Raw genomic sequence first — 17,077 nt, 5'->3', positions numbered from 1 at the left:
AGGCGATGTAAAGATCATTAGCTGTCCGTCTGGAAAAATGTCCGGCTAGAAACTCAACGAAAATATCCGGTCCTAGACCGGAGGAGATACTGGTGTCCTGCATGTGTTTGACCAAGAAAAAACTCGAAGGGAAATGACAAGACTCTAGACACCGTGTGGAAGCTGTAGGTACTGCAACCTCAGTCAATTAATTGTGGTTCACGTTTATCAATGGGTTCAAGTAGCGCATGGATATATTTTCCCATTTTCAGTGATCAGTTTTTCCTGTGCTTTTCGATGTAAATGCCGTTCTGGTAAAGCCACAGCAGTGATTTAACCAGTTTTTTAAACGTCTGGGTGTTTTCTATCCACACAGACTAAGCAAATGCATATACTATATTCCTGGCATGAGTAGCAGGGCGCTGAAATGTTGCGCGATTTTTAACAGAATGTTAAAAAAAGTAGAGGGTCGACTTAAGAGGTTAACAGTGATGAGGGGTGGTCGTTTGACCGCGGACCCATTACTGAGGCAGTGATCGCTGAGATCCTGGTTGAAGACAGCAGAGGTGTATTTAGAGAGCAAGTTGGTCAGGATAATATCTAAGAGGGTGCCCATGGTTACGGATTTAGGGTTGTACCGGGTAGGATCCTTGATAATTTGTGTGAGATTGAGGGAATCTAGCTTAGATTGTAGGACGGCCAGTGTGTTATACATTTAGTTCACCTATCAGTACGAACTCTGAAGAAAGATGGGGGGCAATCAATTCACATATGGTGTCCAGGGCACAGCTAGGGGCTGATGGGGGTCTATAACAAGCAGCAACGGTGAGAGACTTGATTCTGGAAAGGTGGATTTTTAAAAGTAGAAGCTCGAATGGTTTGGGCACAGACCTGGATAGTATGACAGAACTCTACAGGCTATCGCTGCAGTAGATTGCAACTCCGCCCCCTTTGGCAGTTCTATCTTGTCGGAAAATGCTGTAGTTGGGGATGGAAATGTAAGAATTTTTGGTGGCCTTCCTAAGCCAGGATTTGGACATGGCTAAGACATCAGGGTTGGCGGAGTGTGCTAAAGCAGTGAATAAAACAAACTTAGGGAGTAGGCTTTTGATGTTAACATGCATGAAACCAAGGCTTTTATGGTTACAGAAGTCAAAAAATGAGAGTGCCTGGAGAACAGGTGTGGTGCTGGGGGCTGCAGGGCCTGGGTTAACCTCGACATCACCAGAGGAACAGAGGAGGAGTAGGATAAGGGTACGGCTAAAAGCTATAAGAACTGGTCGCCTAGTGCGTTTGGAACAGAGAGTAAAAGTGGCAGATTTCTGGGCATGGTAGAATAGATTCAGGGCATAATGTACAGACAAGGGTATGGTAGGATGTGGGAACAGTGGAGTAAACCTAGGCATTGAGTGACGATGAGAGGTTTTGTCTCTAGAGGCACCAGTTAAGCCATGTGAGGTCACCTCATGTGTGGGGGGAGGTGGGACAAAAGGGCTCTCTAATGCATGTTGGGCAGGGCTGGGGGCTCTACAGTAAAATAAGACAATAATAACTAACCAAAACAACAATAGACAAGGCATATTGACATTAGGGAGAGGCATGTATACCCGAGTGATCATAGGGTCCAATGAGTCAGGGAGCCTTCGGTAGCCACTACTACGCTAGGCGAGCTGGAGACATGGCGATTCAGAGCTAGTGGGCCGAGGATAGCAGATGGGCTTCGGCAACGTCGCAACGGAAAAGCCTGCTGAAAACACCTCGGACGATTACGTCGGCAGACCAGTCGTGATAGATCGGTGGGGTTCCGTGTTGGCAATAAAGGGTCCATGCCAATTGGCAAAAGAGGTATAGTAGACCAAGAATTAGCTGGTAGACCTCTTCGGCTAGCCGGGAGAAGGCCTAGCTCGAAGCTAGCTCAAGGCTAACTGGTGCTTGCTTCGGGACAGGTGTGTTAACCAGCAATAGCCACTCGATTGCAGCTAGCTAGCTGTGACGATCCAGTGTAATGGTCCAGGGCTTGCTGCAAGAATCCGGTGATGAGGTAGAGATAAAGCAATCGGATATGCTCTGGGTTGATATCGCGCTGTGCAGACTGGCAGGTATTGACCGAGCTGAAGCTGGCTGGTGTCCGAGTTAACGGTGAAGACCGCTAGCAGGGGCTAACTGACTACTAGCTAGTTAGCTGGCTGGCTAGCTTCTGATGGGTGTTCCGATTCTAAAGTATAAAAATAGCAGAACCATATGACATTGGGTGAGGCGGGTTGCAGGAAAGTATATTCAGTTCGTAGATGGAAAATTAGAAAAAAATATAAACAGAAAAAAATGAGGAAAACGACCATTTACACAGGACAAGACAAACACGTCTGACTGCTACGCCATCTTGGATCAATCGCCTGTATTTTAACCTATTTTTTAACCCATCTGTTTTACAATAATTATTTACAGATTTAGAAAATGTTTCCAGTCCATTTACCATTTTAATAAGCCTCTTAGTGTGCATGGCCAGTGTGTACGGCCAGTTCCTTCACAGATACAGTTGAAGTCAGTTGAAGAATACATACACCTTAGCCAAATACATTTAAACTCAGTTTTTCACAATTCCTGACATTTAATCCTAGTAAAAATTCCCAGTTTTAGGCCAGTTTATTTTAAGAATGTGAAATGTCAGAATAATAGTAGAGAGAATGATTTATTTCATTTGATTTATTTTATCACATTCCCAGTTGGTCAGAAGTTTACATACAATCAATTAGTATTTGGTAGAATTGCCTTTAAATTGTTTAACTTGGGTCAAACGTTTTGGGTAGACTTCCACAAGCTTCCCACAATAATGACAGAGCTGGTGTAACTTAGTCAGGTTTGTAGGCCTCCTTGCTCGCACACGCTTTTTCAGTTCTGCCCACACATTTTCTATAGCATTGAGATCATGGCTTTGTGATGGTCACTCCAATACCTTGACTTTGTTGTCCTTAAGCCATTTTGCCACAACTTTGAAGTATGCTTGGGGTCATTGTCCATTTGGACCCATTGAGATGTTGCTTCAATATATCCACATAATTTTCCTCCCTTATGTTGCCATCTATTTTGTGAAGTACACCAGTCCCTCCTGCAGCAAAGCACCCCCACAACATGATGCTGCCACCCCCATGCTTCACCGTGTTCTTTGGCTTGTTCTTTGGCCTTTTTCCTCCAAACATAACGATGGCCATTATGGCCAAACAGTTCTATTTTTGTTTCATCAGACCAGAGGACATTTCTCCAAAAAGTATGATCTTTGTCCCCATGTGCAGTTGCAACCCGTAGTCTGGCTTTTTTATAGAGAGGTTTGGAGCAGTGGCTTCTTCCTTGCTGAGTGGCCTTTCAGGTTATGTCGATATAGGACTCGTTTTACTGTGGATATAGATACTTTCGGACCTGTTTCCTCCAGCATCTTCACAAGGTCCTTTGCTGTTGTACTGGGATTGATTTGCACGTTTCACACCAAAGTACGTTCAGCTCTAGGAGATAGAACGCGTCTTCTTCCTGAGCGGTATGACGGCTGTGTGGTCCCATGGTGTTTATACTTGCGTACTATTGTTTGTACAGATGAACGTGGTACCTTCATGCGTTCTACAATTTTTTACATCTGAGGTCTTGGCTGATTTCTTTTGATTTTCCCATGATGTCAAGCAAAGAGGCACTGAGTTTGAGGGTAGGCCTTGAAATACATCCACAATTACACCTCCAATTAACAAAAATTATGTAAAAATCAGAAGCTTCTAAAGCCATGGCATCATTTTCTGTAATTTTCCAAGCTGTTTAAAGGCACAGTCAATTTAGTGTATGTAAACTTCTGACCCACTGGAATTGTGATACAGTGAATTATACGTGAGATAATCTGTCTGTAAACAGTTGTTGTAAAAATTACTTGTGTCATGCACAAAGTACAGGTCCTAACCGACTTGCAGAACCATAGTTTGTTAACAAGAAATTTGTGGAGTGGTTGAAAAACTAGTTTTAATGACTCCAACCTAAGTGTATGGAAACTTCCGACTTCAAATGTACATTGCAGATCATGTTTACTCATTTGTAATGTATCAACAATGTAATACAAATAATTATGAGCAATGGGTTTTTGCTCTCTCAGAAGATTCATGTTGTGAGAGAGTGATGTTGAACTCACTGCAGCCTATCTCGTCAGTGAGGTCCCCACAGTTGTCATTGTGGTCACACACATAGGGCAGGGAAACACACTGTCCATTGGTACATTTGAACTCCTGGAGCGTGCAAGGAGCCAGGGTGGGCTCACGGCCTGTAAGGAAACACACACACAAGCTAGGATGAGCACACACACGGACGCTAGGATGAGCACACACACACACACACACACGCACGCTAGGATGACACACACACACACACACACACACACACAAATATTTAAAACACAATCAAAAGGTGCTTTCAACTCTTAATGTATTTTTTGTCTCATCCTGTTGTACACCCCCAAAATATTACAAACCTACCTAAATTCATAACAGCAATCTCGTCTAAAAATAATTTGCCTAGATTGATTTTTATGCCGGATTGTACAACAATGAAACAAATAACTACTTTTGTTTTATCTCTAATATTGTTATTTCAATAGTGATAAATGCTGCCCCTCTTGCCTTTCCCCCTTAATTTGAGATTAAGTCACTGAGTGCCTGTCCAACTGCACTTTAACAGAGGGTCATCTAACAAAGTCATTATCCATGGAATGTTCGGGAAGATTCCATTGGAAAAAGTACACTGAGCGTACAAAACATGCTCTTTCCATGACATGACCAGCTGAATCCAAGTGAAAGCTATGATCCCTTATTGATGTCACCTGTTAAATATACTTCAATCAGTTTAGATGAAGAGGAGGAGACAGGTTAAAGAAGGAGTTTTGAGACAATTGAGACACGGATTGTGTATGTGTGCAATTCAGAGGGTGAATGGGCAAGACAACAGATTTAAGTGCCTTTGAACGGGGTATGGAAGTTGGTGCCAGGCGCACTGGTTTTGAGTGCGCCAAGAACTGCAATGCTGCTAGGTCTTTCATGTTCAACAGTTTCCTGTGTGTATCAAGAATGGTCCACTACCCAAAGGACATCTAGCCAACTTGACACAACTGTGGGAAGCATCGGAGCCAACATGTGCCAGCATCCCTGTGGTAAGCTTTCGACACCTTGTAGTCCATGACCCAACAAATTGAGTCTGTTCTGGGGGCAACAGTAGATTAAAGTCAATATTAAGAAGGTGTTCCTAATGTTTTTTATACTCAGTGCATATTGCAATACATTTTCAAATATAAGGGCTGTGTTCACTGAACCTTGACCTAATGAATATTTGGGTTAGGGATACGTTCACACAAACATAATCATAATACTATTTGTATAAGGGCAAATAAGTCATAAGGGCAGTTTTAACTAAACCTAGATAAACCCCAATATGTTGCACTAGGGCTATGTTCACTTCACTAAACATCACTACAGGTTGCATTATTTCTGCATTTATTGAACCTAACCTCCACAACATATTGCATTAGGGCAGCATTCCCAAATGTTGCGTTGGGGGTGCGTTGCTTACAGAGGTCCTCCTTCTCATCACTTCCGTCCCCACAGTCGTCCTTCTGGTTACACAGATTCCCAGAGTAGATGCAGTAGCCGTTAGCGCAGCGGAACCTCGATGGCATCTCACAGGTGATGTTCACTGGCAAACAACACCAAAGGAGGAAATGGGTATTAATTAATTTGACAAACATACACACACACACACACACACACGACTGTATTTCTACAGTATTATTGGTTGCCCTGAGCCCTATACTACGAATTTGGCTTGAGGATTTAGCGAGGTAAATTTGGTCAACTCGGGATAACCGATGACACGAAAGTGGCTCACCTTTAAGCCAGTTAAATTTGTATGGCAACGAATCCTTCAGAACTAACATGCTCCGGAGCAGGCTATCTCCGGGATAGTTCCAATTATAATGAATGAAGGGTTTGAGCCGTGAGTTGGGGACTAATCAAATTAGATTCCCTCAGATTGCAAAGAGTGCATCATCATCCCATCAGACGACTGATTAAATATTTCATTAATCAAATGTTTTTGTGTGTTAAAAATATAAATTTTCAAATACATACAGTGGGGTCTGAAATCATTGACAGCCTTGATAAAGATGAGCAAAAATGACTGAAAAAAAACCCAATTAATATACTGAGGGCCTTATTTTCGGCTGGCGGTAGGAAGTGCAAGTGTCAAACATATTAGTTTCAAATCAAATGTTATTAGTCACATGCGCCAAGTACAGTGAAACGCTTACTTACAAGCCCCTAACCAACAATGCAGTTACAAAATAATACGAATAAGAAATAAAAGGAACAAGTAATTAAAGAGCAGCAGTAAAATAACAATAACGAGAGTATATACAAGGGATACCGGTACAGAGTCAATGTGCGGGGGCACCGGTTAGTCAATCAAAAAAGTGGTCAGATGAAGCAAATGCTAAGCTACAGGACTGTTTTGCTAGCACAGACTGGAATACGTTCCGGGATTCTTACGATGGCAATGAGGAGTACACCACATCAGTCACTGGCTTCATCAATAAGTGCATCGATGACGTTGTCCCCACAGTGAACGTACGTACATACCCCAACCAGAAGCCATGGATTACAGGCAACATCCGCACTGAGCTAAAGGATAGAGCTGCTGCTTTCAAGGAGCGGGACTCTAAACCGGAAGCTTATAAGAAATCCCGCTATGCCCTCCGACAAACCATCAAACAGGCAAAGCGTTAATACAGGACTAAGATCATATCGTACTACACCAGCTCCGACGCTCGTCGTATGTGGCAGGGCTTGCAAAACCATTACAGACTACAAATGGGAAGCACAGCCGAGAGCTGCCCAGTGACACGAGCCTACCAGACAAGCTAAACTACTTCTATGCTCGTTTCAAGGCAAATAACACTGAAAGGCATGAGAGCGCCAGCTGTTCAGAACGACTGTGTGATCACGCTCTCAGCAGCCGATGTGAGTAAGACCTTTAAACAGGTCAACATTCACAAGGCTGCTGGGCCAGACAGATTACCAGGACGTATACTGCGAGCATGCGCTGACCAACTGGCAAGTGTCCTCACTGACATTTTCAACCTCTCCCTGTCCGAGTCTGTAATACCAACATGTTTTAAGCAGACCACCATGGTGCCTGTGCCCAAGAACACTAAGGTAACCTGCCTAAATGACTACCGACCCCTAGCACTTACATCTCTAGCCATGAAGTGCTTCGAAAGGCTGGTCATGGCTCACATCAACACCATCATCCCAGAAACCCTAGACCCACTCCAATTTGCATACCGCCCCAACAGATCCACAGATGATGCAATTTCTATTGCAATCCACACTGCCCTTTCCCACCTGGACAAAAGGAAAACCTATGTGAGAATGCTATTCATTGACTACAGCTCAGCGTTCAACACCATAGTGCACTCACAGTTCATCAATAAGCTAAGGCCCCTGGGACTAAACATCTCCCTCTGCAACTGGATCCTGGATTTGGGTCATCCCCAGGTGTTAAGGGTAGGTAACAACCCATCTGCCACGCTGATACTCAACACAGGAGCCCCTCAGGGGAACGTGCTCAGTCCCCTCCTGTATTTCCTGTTCACTCATGACTGCACGGCCAGGCACGACTCCAACACCACACCGTCATTAAATTTGCCGATGACACAACAGTGGTAGGCCTGATCACAGACAACTACAAAACAGCCTATAGGGAGGAGGTCAGAGACCTGGCAGTGTGGTGCAAGGACAACAACCCCTCCCTCAACGTGATCAAGACAAAGGAGATGATTGTGGACTACAGGAAAGGGAGGAACCGAGCACGCCCCCATTCTCATCGACGTGGCTGTAGTCGACCATGTTGAGAGCTTCAAGTTCCTTGGTGTCCACATCACCAACAAACTAACATGGTCCAAGCACACCAAGACAGTCACGAAGACTGTAACGAAGAGGGCACTCCCCCTCAGGAGACTGAAAAGATTTGGCATGGGTCCTCAGATCCTCAAAAGGTTCTACAGCTGCAACATCGAGAGCATCCTACCTGGTAATGGCAACTTTTCGGAGGGTAGTGCGTACGGCCCAGTACATCACTGGGGCCAAGCTTCCTGCCATCCAGGACCTCTTACCAGGTGATGTCAGAGGAAGGCCCTAAAAATTGTCAAAGACTCCAGCCACCCTAGTAATAGACTGTTCTCTCTGCTACCGCACAGCAAGCAGTACCTGAGCGCCATGGCTAGGTCCAAAAGGCTTCTAAACAGCTTCTAAGCCATAAGCCATAAGCCAAGCCATAAGACTCCTGAACATCTAGTCAAATGGCTACCCAGACTATTTGCATTGCCTCCCCCTTTTTACTCCACTGCTACTCTCTGTTGTCATCTATGCATTGTCACTTTAATAACTCTACTTAAATGTACATACTACCTCAACATTGACTCTGTACCCGTGCCCCCCTGTATATAGTCTCACTATTGTTATTTTACTGCTGTTCTTTAAAAGTGCCATTTGATGACGTTATCAAAAGTAAAAACATTTTAAAATCAGTGATTTTAAAACACTTTGAGATTCACAATGACAAGGGGAACAAAACTCATTGCAGGTTTTGAAAATCTTTTTTTTAACTTCTAATCCTACTCGACGATGTCATAGAGTACGACTTAATGTCCTTTCTCTTTATATTTTTATCCAAAGAAAGTAGAAATGTGCCGTTTTCACATTATATGTACATATTATGTAGACACGGGTATGGTGCTGGAGATAATGAATAGGCGTTTGAAAAGTGGTGGAATTGCCCTTTAAGTAGTCTGCCATGAAAAGGAGACCAGAAGACATAACCAAATAAATGCCATCATCTTAGAGAGTTTTTGTGTGTGTGTGTGTGTGTGTGTGTGTGTGTGTGTGTGTGTGTGTGTGTGTGTGTGTATGTTAGGGAGTACTTGCATGTGTGTGTGTCTTACAACATAAGATGAGCTCCTCATCGGAGTGGTCTCCACAGTCATCATTGCCGTCACACACCCAGTTCTCATACACACACAGATTGTTCGCACACTGGAACTGGTGGTTGGGACACCAGCGGCCCCCTGGGTAACGGGTCGCTATGGTTTGGGGAAAAGGTAGGGAATGAGAGATGTATTTGCATACCATTTTTTTTAAATAGCGAAATGGCTAGCATTGGTTAAGCAATATAGCGAAACGGCTAGCCTTGGGGTAGTGAAATGGCTCGCTAACTGAAACAGTTCCTCTTGTAGAGACTTACGACAGGAGCTCTCGTCAGAGATGTCCAAGCAGTCTGGTCGTCCGTCACATTGAAGAGCGGTGGGGATACAGTGACCCGACAGACACTGGAAATACCCTGGACGACATGTCTTCAACTCTGTGTGTGAGAGGAAGGTAAGAGTGACCAGGTGAGTGTGTATATGTGAGAGAGAGACATGTAGAATGAGAGAAAAGAGAGCAAGAAAGTGGGAGAAGAGAGAGGAGAGAAGAGATATAGTGGTCCATCTCACCACAGTCGCGCTCGTCTGAGTTGTCCCCACAGTCGTTGTCATGGTCACACACCCAGTTTCCAGGTATGCACTGCTGGTTGTCACAGCGATACTCACTCTCCGAGCACGGCCTTGGCACTGTGAATGAACACACACACATAAACTCTTCACTGTTTTTCTCTTTACACTCTATTTTGAAGGATTATATGGTTACGGAGGGGAACTCTATTTGATGGTTACGGAGTTGAAACCTATTAGATGGTTATGGCGTTTATTTAATTAGGATCCCCATTAGCTTCTGCACATACAGCAGCTACTCTTCTTGGGGTCCACATAAAATGTAAAAATACATACAAAATACAGAACAGTAATAGACAAAAACAACATAAGATATTACAATAAAAAAAAACATGAAAAAATAAGAGTTATATTGTCACGTCTACTCCTGCTCCGGTGCTCGATGTTTGCTAACCACCTGTCCTGGCAACCCATCATTATGCACGCCTGCACACCTGCACCTCATCATTAGGCACACCTAGACTTCATGCTTTCTGACTCCCGGCGTATAGCTCGCATGCGCGTGCGCGCACACACACACACACACAGCCCAGTCACGGACCAGGATGTCTTGCTCCCAGGCAGACTAAATAACTTTTTGCCCGCTTTGAGGACAATACAGTGCCACTGACACGGCCTGCAACGAAAACATGCGGTCTCTCCTTCACTGCAGCCGAGGTGAGTAAGACATTTAAACGTGTTAACCCTCGCAAGGCTGCAGGCCCAGACGGCATCCCCAGCCGCGCCCTCAGAGCATGCGCAGACCAGCTGGCCGGTGTGTTTACGGACATATTCAATCAATCCCTATACCAGTCTGCTGTTCCCACATGCTTCAAGAGGGCCATCATTGTTCCTGTTCCCAAGAAAGCTAAGGTAACTGAGCTAAACGACTACCGCCCCGTAGCACTCACTTCCGTCATCATGAAGTGCTTTGAGAGACTAGTCAAGGACCATATCACCTCCACCCTACCTGACACCCTAGACCCACTCCAATTTGCTTACCGCCCAAATAGATCCACAGACGATGCAATCTCAACCACACTGCACACTGCCCTAACCCACCTGGACAAGAGGAATACCTATGTGAGAATGCTGTTCATCGACTACAGCTCGGCATTCAACACCATAGTACCCTCCAAGCTCGTCATCAAGCTCGAGACCCTGGGTCTCGACCCCGCCCTGTGCAACTGGGTACTGGACTTCCTGACGGGCCGCCCCCAGGTGGTGAGGGTAGGCAACAACATCTCCTCCCCGCTGATCCTCAACACGGGGGCCCCACAAGGGTGCGTTCTGAGCCCTCTCCTGTACTCCCTGTTCACCCACGACTGCGTGGCCACGCACGCCTCCAACTCAATCATCAAGTTTGCGGACGACACAACAGTGGTAGGCTTGATTACCAACAACGACGAGACGGCCTACAGGGAGGAGGTGAGGGCCCTCGGAGTGTGGTGTCAGGAAAATAACCTCACACTCAACGTCAACAAAACTAAGGAGATGATTGTGGACTTCAGGAAACAGCAGAGGAACGCCCCCTATCCACATCGATGGATCAGTAGTGGAGAGGGTAGCAAGTTTTAAGTTCCTCGGCATACACATCACAGACAAACTGAATTGGTCCACTCACACTGACAGCGTCGTGAAGAAGGCGCAGCAGCGCCTCTTCAACCTCAGGAGGCTGAAGAAATTCGGCTTGTCACCAAAAGCACTCACAAACTTCTACAGATGCACAATCGAGAGCATCCTGGCGGGCTGTATCACCGCCTGGTACGGCAACTGCTCCGCCCTCAACCGTAAGGCTCTCCAGAGGGTAGTGAGGTCTGCACAACGCATCACCGGGGCAAACTACCTGCCCTCCAGGACACCTACACCACCCGATGTTACAGGAAGGCCATAAAGATCATCAAGGACATCAACCACCCGAACCACTGCCTGTTCACCCCGCTATCATCCAGAAGGCGAGGTCAGTACAGGTGCATCAAAGCTGGGACCGAGAGACTGAAAAACAGCTTCTATCTCAAGGCCATCAGACTGTTAAACAGCCACCACTAACATTGAGTGGCTGCTGCCAACACACTGTCATTGACACTGACCCAACTCCAGCCACTTTAATAATGGGAATTGATGGGAAATGATGTAAATATATCACTAGCCACTTTAAACAATGCTACCTTATATAATGTTACTTACCCTACATTATTCATCTCATATGCATACGTATATACTGTACTCTAGATCATCGACTGCATCCTTATGTCACTAGCCACTTTAACTATGCCACTTTGTTTACTTTGTCTACATACTCATCTCATATGTATATACTGTACTCGATACCATCTACTGTATGCTGCTCTGTACCATCACTCATTCATATATCCTTATGTACATATTCCTTATCCCCTTACACTGTGTATAAGACAGTAGTTTTGGAATTGTTAGTTAGATTACTTGTTGGTTATCACTGCATTGTCGGAACTAGAAGCACAAGCATTTCGCTACACTCGCATTAACATCTGCTAACCATGTGTATGTGACAAATAAAATTTGATTTGATTTGATTTGACACACACACACAATAGTGTGGGGTCACTTAGAAATATAATTTTTTTAGTTTAAGAAAAGCACATTATTTGTCCATTAAAATAACATCAAATTGGCTTCCCGGGTGGCGCAATGGTCTAAAAGATTCTGGGTTCGAGCCCAGGCTCTGTCGCAGCCGGCCGCGACCGGGAGGTCCATGGGGCGACGCACAATTGGCCCAGCGTCGTCCGGGTTAGGGAGGGTTTGGCTGGCAGGGATATCCTGCCCTGTGGAGGGCCGTGCGCAGTGCACGCTGACCAGGTCGCCAGGTGTTTCCTCTGACACATTGGTGTGGCTGGCTTCTGGGTTGGGATGTGCGTTGTGTCAAGAAGCAGTGCGGCTAGGTTGGGTTGTGTTTCGGAGGACGCATGGCTGTCAACCTTCGCCTCTCCTGAGTCCGTACGGGAGTTGCAGCGATGGGACAAGACTGTAACTACTACCAATTGGGGAGAAAAAGGGGGTAAAAAATAAATAAATAACATCAAATTGATCAGAAACACATTGTTAATGTTGTAAATGACTTTTGTAGCTGGAAACGGCTGATTTTAAAATATAAAATACAAACAAGTTATGGAATATCTAGAGGCCCATTATCAGCAACAATCACTCCTGTATTCCAATGGCACGTTGTTAGCTAATCCAAATGTATCATTTTAAAAGGCTAATTGATCATTAGAAAACCCATTTGCAATTATGTTAGCACGGCTGAAAACTGTTGTCCTGATTAAAGAAGCAATAAAACTGGCCTTCTTTAGACTAGTTGAGTATCTGGTGCATCAGCATTTGTGGGTTAGATTATAGGCTCAAAATGGCCAGAAACAGAACTTTCTTCTGAAACTTGTCAGTTTATTCTTGTTCTGAGAAATTAAGGCTATTCAATGCGAGAAATTGACAAGAAACAAGAAACTGAAGATCTCGTACAATGCTGTGTACTAATCCCTTCACAGAACAGCGCAAACTGTCTCTAACTGAAAATAGAAAGAGTGGGAGGCCCCGGTTCACAACTGAGCAAGAGGACAGGTTTGAGAAAGACGCATCACAACAGCTTCATTCAATAGTTCCCGCAAAACACCAGTCTCAACACCAACAGTGAAGAGGCGACTCCATTGTGGTGTATTGTGTACAAGCCACCAGGGGGAGACTCGTCGAAGCCTGGTGACAGACAGAGTCTACATCCAACAGCAGTGGCTCCTTCTGCTGGACGTGCCAGGTCTCGACGGGACTGATTGAGGCTTGTGAGTAATCAAGGGGCTGATTGCCCATATGGGGCCCATAAAGCTGCCAGGAGGCCAGCACATGGGAGGTTTGGATGTAGTGAGAGGTTGCTACCGGATAGACGTCCTCACGGTCTGCTAGAACCGAGGGGCTCGGTGTTCCACCGCAGAGGAGACAGCATTCCCCAGAGCCCAGAAGATGGTAACCCGGAAGAGGTGTCCTGGAGGAGACCCATCTCTTTTATTTTTCTTTATAGTTTTAAATAAACACTCTTGAAACTGAGGTATCACACTTGTGTCCATGTCTGATCTGTGTAAACATCTAGATCCAAAACCCTGGTCTGCCACAAGTGATGGAGAATGCAGGCATTTGACAATGTGGTCAGACCAAGGTTGACGTTTACGTAGTATCAGCATGGACGAGTTGATAGCTAAGTTCGTTCGGGCCCAAGAGGACATTCAGAAACGAATGCTGGAAGAACAGCGTCTACAGAATATCTGCCTGCTTGAGGAAGTCAGGAAGCTGCAAGGAGAAACGCAGACCGAATCGCATCCCAATCAGTTTTTAATCAACTTAACGGAGGATGATGACATCGAGGCCTACCTCTGTACGTTCGAACGGACAGCACTCCTTGATAGATGGCCCAACGTGAAGTGGGCGAGTCTGCTGTCCCCGTTCCTGTCCGGAGATGCCCAAAAGGCGTATCATGACCTCAACACTAAATAGACGGCTAACTACGATGGTCTCAAGAGGGAGGTACTCAGCTGCTATGGGTACAGCCTGGCACTGTCGGGCCCAACTGTTCCACGACTGGAGGTTCATGGGCGAAGCTTCCCCTGTGCCCAGATGATCAACAAAGTGGTCATGGATCTCTTCTTACGGGCACCACCTCACGACATGAAGAGGACAGTGAGCCTCCACGTGCCCCTGACCTTGGCGAACCTTTTGGGAGCCGTGGAGACACACCAGAATACAGAGGCCCTGCTGAAGGGGAAGCAGAACGAGTCCGTGAGCGGTCAGGGGGGACGGAAGGACAACCCCACTACGTACTCCCAATCCGGAAGTCAGCCATGCTAAAGGACTGCAGACACGCGGAAGGAGCCAGGGGAGAGTTGACCCACCACCGACAATCCCGGGTTGAACAAGACCAAATGAGGTATTTTGAGTGTGGGGCCCGGGGACACCTCGCATGGAATTGCCGGGTTCGAGAAGAGTCGATGACATCAGCGGGCCCCGGAGATGAGCCGGGCCACGCAGTAAACTACGTCACCTCCTGTAGGGCCCACAGTGAACCACCAGCACCTATGGTCATGGTGAAAGTTGACGGTCATGACACCCACGCTCTGTTGGATTCCGTGAGTGTGGTAACGCTCGTACAAACGCGCGTGCTGGTCCATCCGGCCGACCATGGTGAGGAGATGTCTGTCTCCTATGTCCATGGCGACACCAAGTGGTATTCGACTGGGGAGGCCACCATCGTGATGCCACAAAGTAGCTGCCAAATGGTGGTGTGTGCCGTACTTGAGTTGCCGGTACCCCTCCTCGTGGGACGAGATTGTCCGCTGTTCGTGGCCCTACGGAGGCATGAGCTGGGAAAAAAAGAGTCAGAGCCAGCGACAGACAACAGCGGGGAGGGACTGTCACCTGCGCGGCCCGGAAGCAAGCATTTGCCAATCCTGTGTTTACGGACCCGGAGTCCGAGGGGGCGCCGGAACCAACCTCACCTGGTGAACAACCGGAGGAAAAGCCCATGCTTCCCCTCTTTGATTTCGAGGAACCCGTCGAGACACCAGCCCTGAGCCCCGAAGGAACAGTTTGGGACCGCCCAGTGGGAGGATCCGAACTTGAAAGCCGCCGCAGCTCAAGTGATAGCGGTGGATGGCCAGCTTCTTCCGGGGGTGAGTGACTGGCGATACCCTCATTTCCAAATAAAAAATAACCTGTTGTATCAGTTGTCGTACGAACAGGGGGATCTTCGAGAGGTGCTGTTGCTGCCCTGCCGGTACAACGGAACCGTTCTTCAGCTGGTCTACACTCATTTGTTGGGGGCGCACCTGGAAATGGAGAAGACGCGGGAACGGATCGCTGCCCGGTTCCACTGGCCCGTGATGAGGTGGGCCATGGAGGACTATTGTCGCAGCTGCCTGGAGTGTCAAATCACCGCCCCAAATGCACCTTTCAGGGAACTGCTGGTTCCCCTACCGATCATCGGAGTGCCATTTGAATGCATTGCCATGGCCCGAGGGCACCGGTACATCTTGGTAATAGTAGATTATGCCACCCGATATCCCGAGGCCCATTCCCCTATGGGTAGCAGTCTCCAAGGGAATCGCCCGGAAACTATTCCACCTCTTCAGCCGGCTGGGGATCCTGAACAAGATCCTGACCGACCAAGGTACCGAGTTCATGCCCTGACTAATGTAATATTTGTGTGCTCTCCTACAGCTAAGGCAGATTCGGACCTCAGTCTTTCATCCACAGATGGATGGACTCAAACAAATGCTGTGGAAGGTCATCGAGCAGGACGGGAACAACTGGGACCAGCTACTACCCTACCTAATGTTCTCGATCCGAGAAGTGCCCCATGCCTTCACTGGGTTTTCCCCTTTTGAACTCCTCTACGGGAGGAATCCACGCGGCATACTGGATCTTGCCAAGGAGGTGTGGGCCAATGGTAAAGGAACATATGGAGAAGGCCCAGTGCGCCCAAGCCTACAATCGGGGTACCCAGCACCGAGAGTTCCATGACGGTGACAAAGTTCTAGTTTTAATCCCCACCGCAGAAAGTAAGTTCCTGGCAATATGGCACAGGCCATACGAGGTGACAGAAAAGCTGGGACCTGTAAATTACCGCTTACCGTAGCCAGGGAGACAGAAACCCCAACAGATTACGTGAACCTATTGAAGAGATGGCACGTGAGGACAGCCTTTGCCATGTTGTGGTCAAAACCCAGGACGTCACTGGTCCCGAGCAATGAGGACCCCTTTCCCAGGTGCGCCCCGCCCCCAACAATATACATGACACAACAAAAATACTATTTACACACTTCATATATTCATATTCTTATATACAGTACAGTTAAATCAGATCTTTAGAAAGAGGAGAGACGATGTGATACAATATGTTTTTTTAAATCTAATCTCGCTTCTTGCCTGAGTACCCTCTGGTGGCAGAGCATTCCATGCCCAATGACATGGCTCTATACATAACTGAGCGACAATTTAAATCTGTTTTTGGTTTAGGTACCGTGAAGAAACCCATAGTGGCGTCTGTTTGAAGTGTATGCAAATATATTACACAAGTGGTTAGGCATTTTCAATACACAAAAAAATCTTAAAAATACAAGAAGTAATGTAGTCAACTTCGCCTCAACCCGCAACCATGAAAGACTATCTTGCTTGTTGTTGATGTTAGTTACAGTATGTTTGTGCCGTTAAGAGCAAGGCGTGCTGGTTTGTTTTGAGCCAGCTGCAGCTTTGCTAAGTCTATCTTTGCTGCAAATGACCATATTGCCAGACAGTAATCAAGATGGGACTAGGTCAAAACCTGAACAACATGTACAGTTGATCTGTGTCAAAAACACATTTTTATAACAGACATACTGTACCTCCCCCCATCTTCACAATAATTTTGTCAATATGACTTGACCATGACAATTGACCATCCAATGTTACTCCTAGGAGCTCAAGCTTCTTCAACTTGTT

General features: G+C 46.4%; 1 protein-coding gene across 2 annotated transcripts in view; it reads right to left on the bottom strand.

The window, feature by feature from the left end:
* lrp2b (low density lipoprotein receptor-related protein 2b) overlaps window positions 1–17,077 on the bottom strand; it is a 116,444-nt gene that overhangs the window by 16,121 nt on the left and 83,246 nt on the right. For both annotated transcript variants that reach the window (XM_029629670.2, XM_029629669.2), the window contains exons 62-66: window positions 9,545–9,661; window positions 9,295–9,411; window positions 8,996–9,133; window positions 5,569–5,691; window positions 4,142–4,270 (exon numbers count right to left, since the gene is read on the bottom strand). In XM_029629670.2, the coding sequence (XP_029485530.2) occupies window positions 4,142–4,270; window positions 5,569–5,691; window positions 8,996–9,133; window positions 9,295–9,411; window positions 9,545–9,661 (624 nt within the window). The remainder of the gene's footprint in view (window positions 1–4,141; window positions 4,271–5,568; window positions 5,692–8,995; window positions 9,134–9,294; window positions 9,412–9,544; window positions 9,662–17,077) is intronic.

Source organism: Oncorhynchus nerka, linkage group LG23 (genome assembly GCF_034236695.1).
Source record: "Oncorhynchus nerka isolate Pitt River linkage group LG23, Oner_Uvic_2.0, whole genome shotgun sequence".
NCBI classification, from domain to species: domain Eukaryota; kingdom Metazoa; phylum Chordata; class Actinopteri; order Salmoniformes; family Salmonidae; genus Oncorhynchus; species Oncorhynchus nerka.
This window is presented reverse-complemented; position numbering and strand designations above follow the sequence as displayed.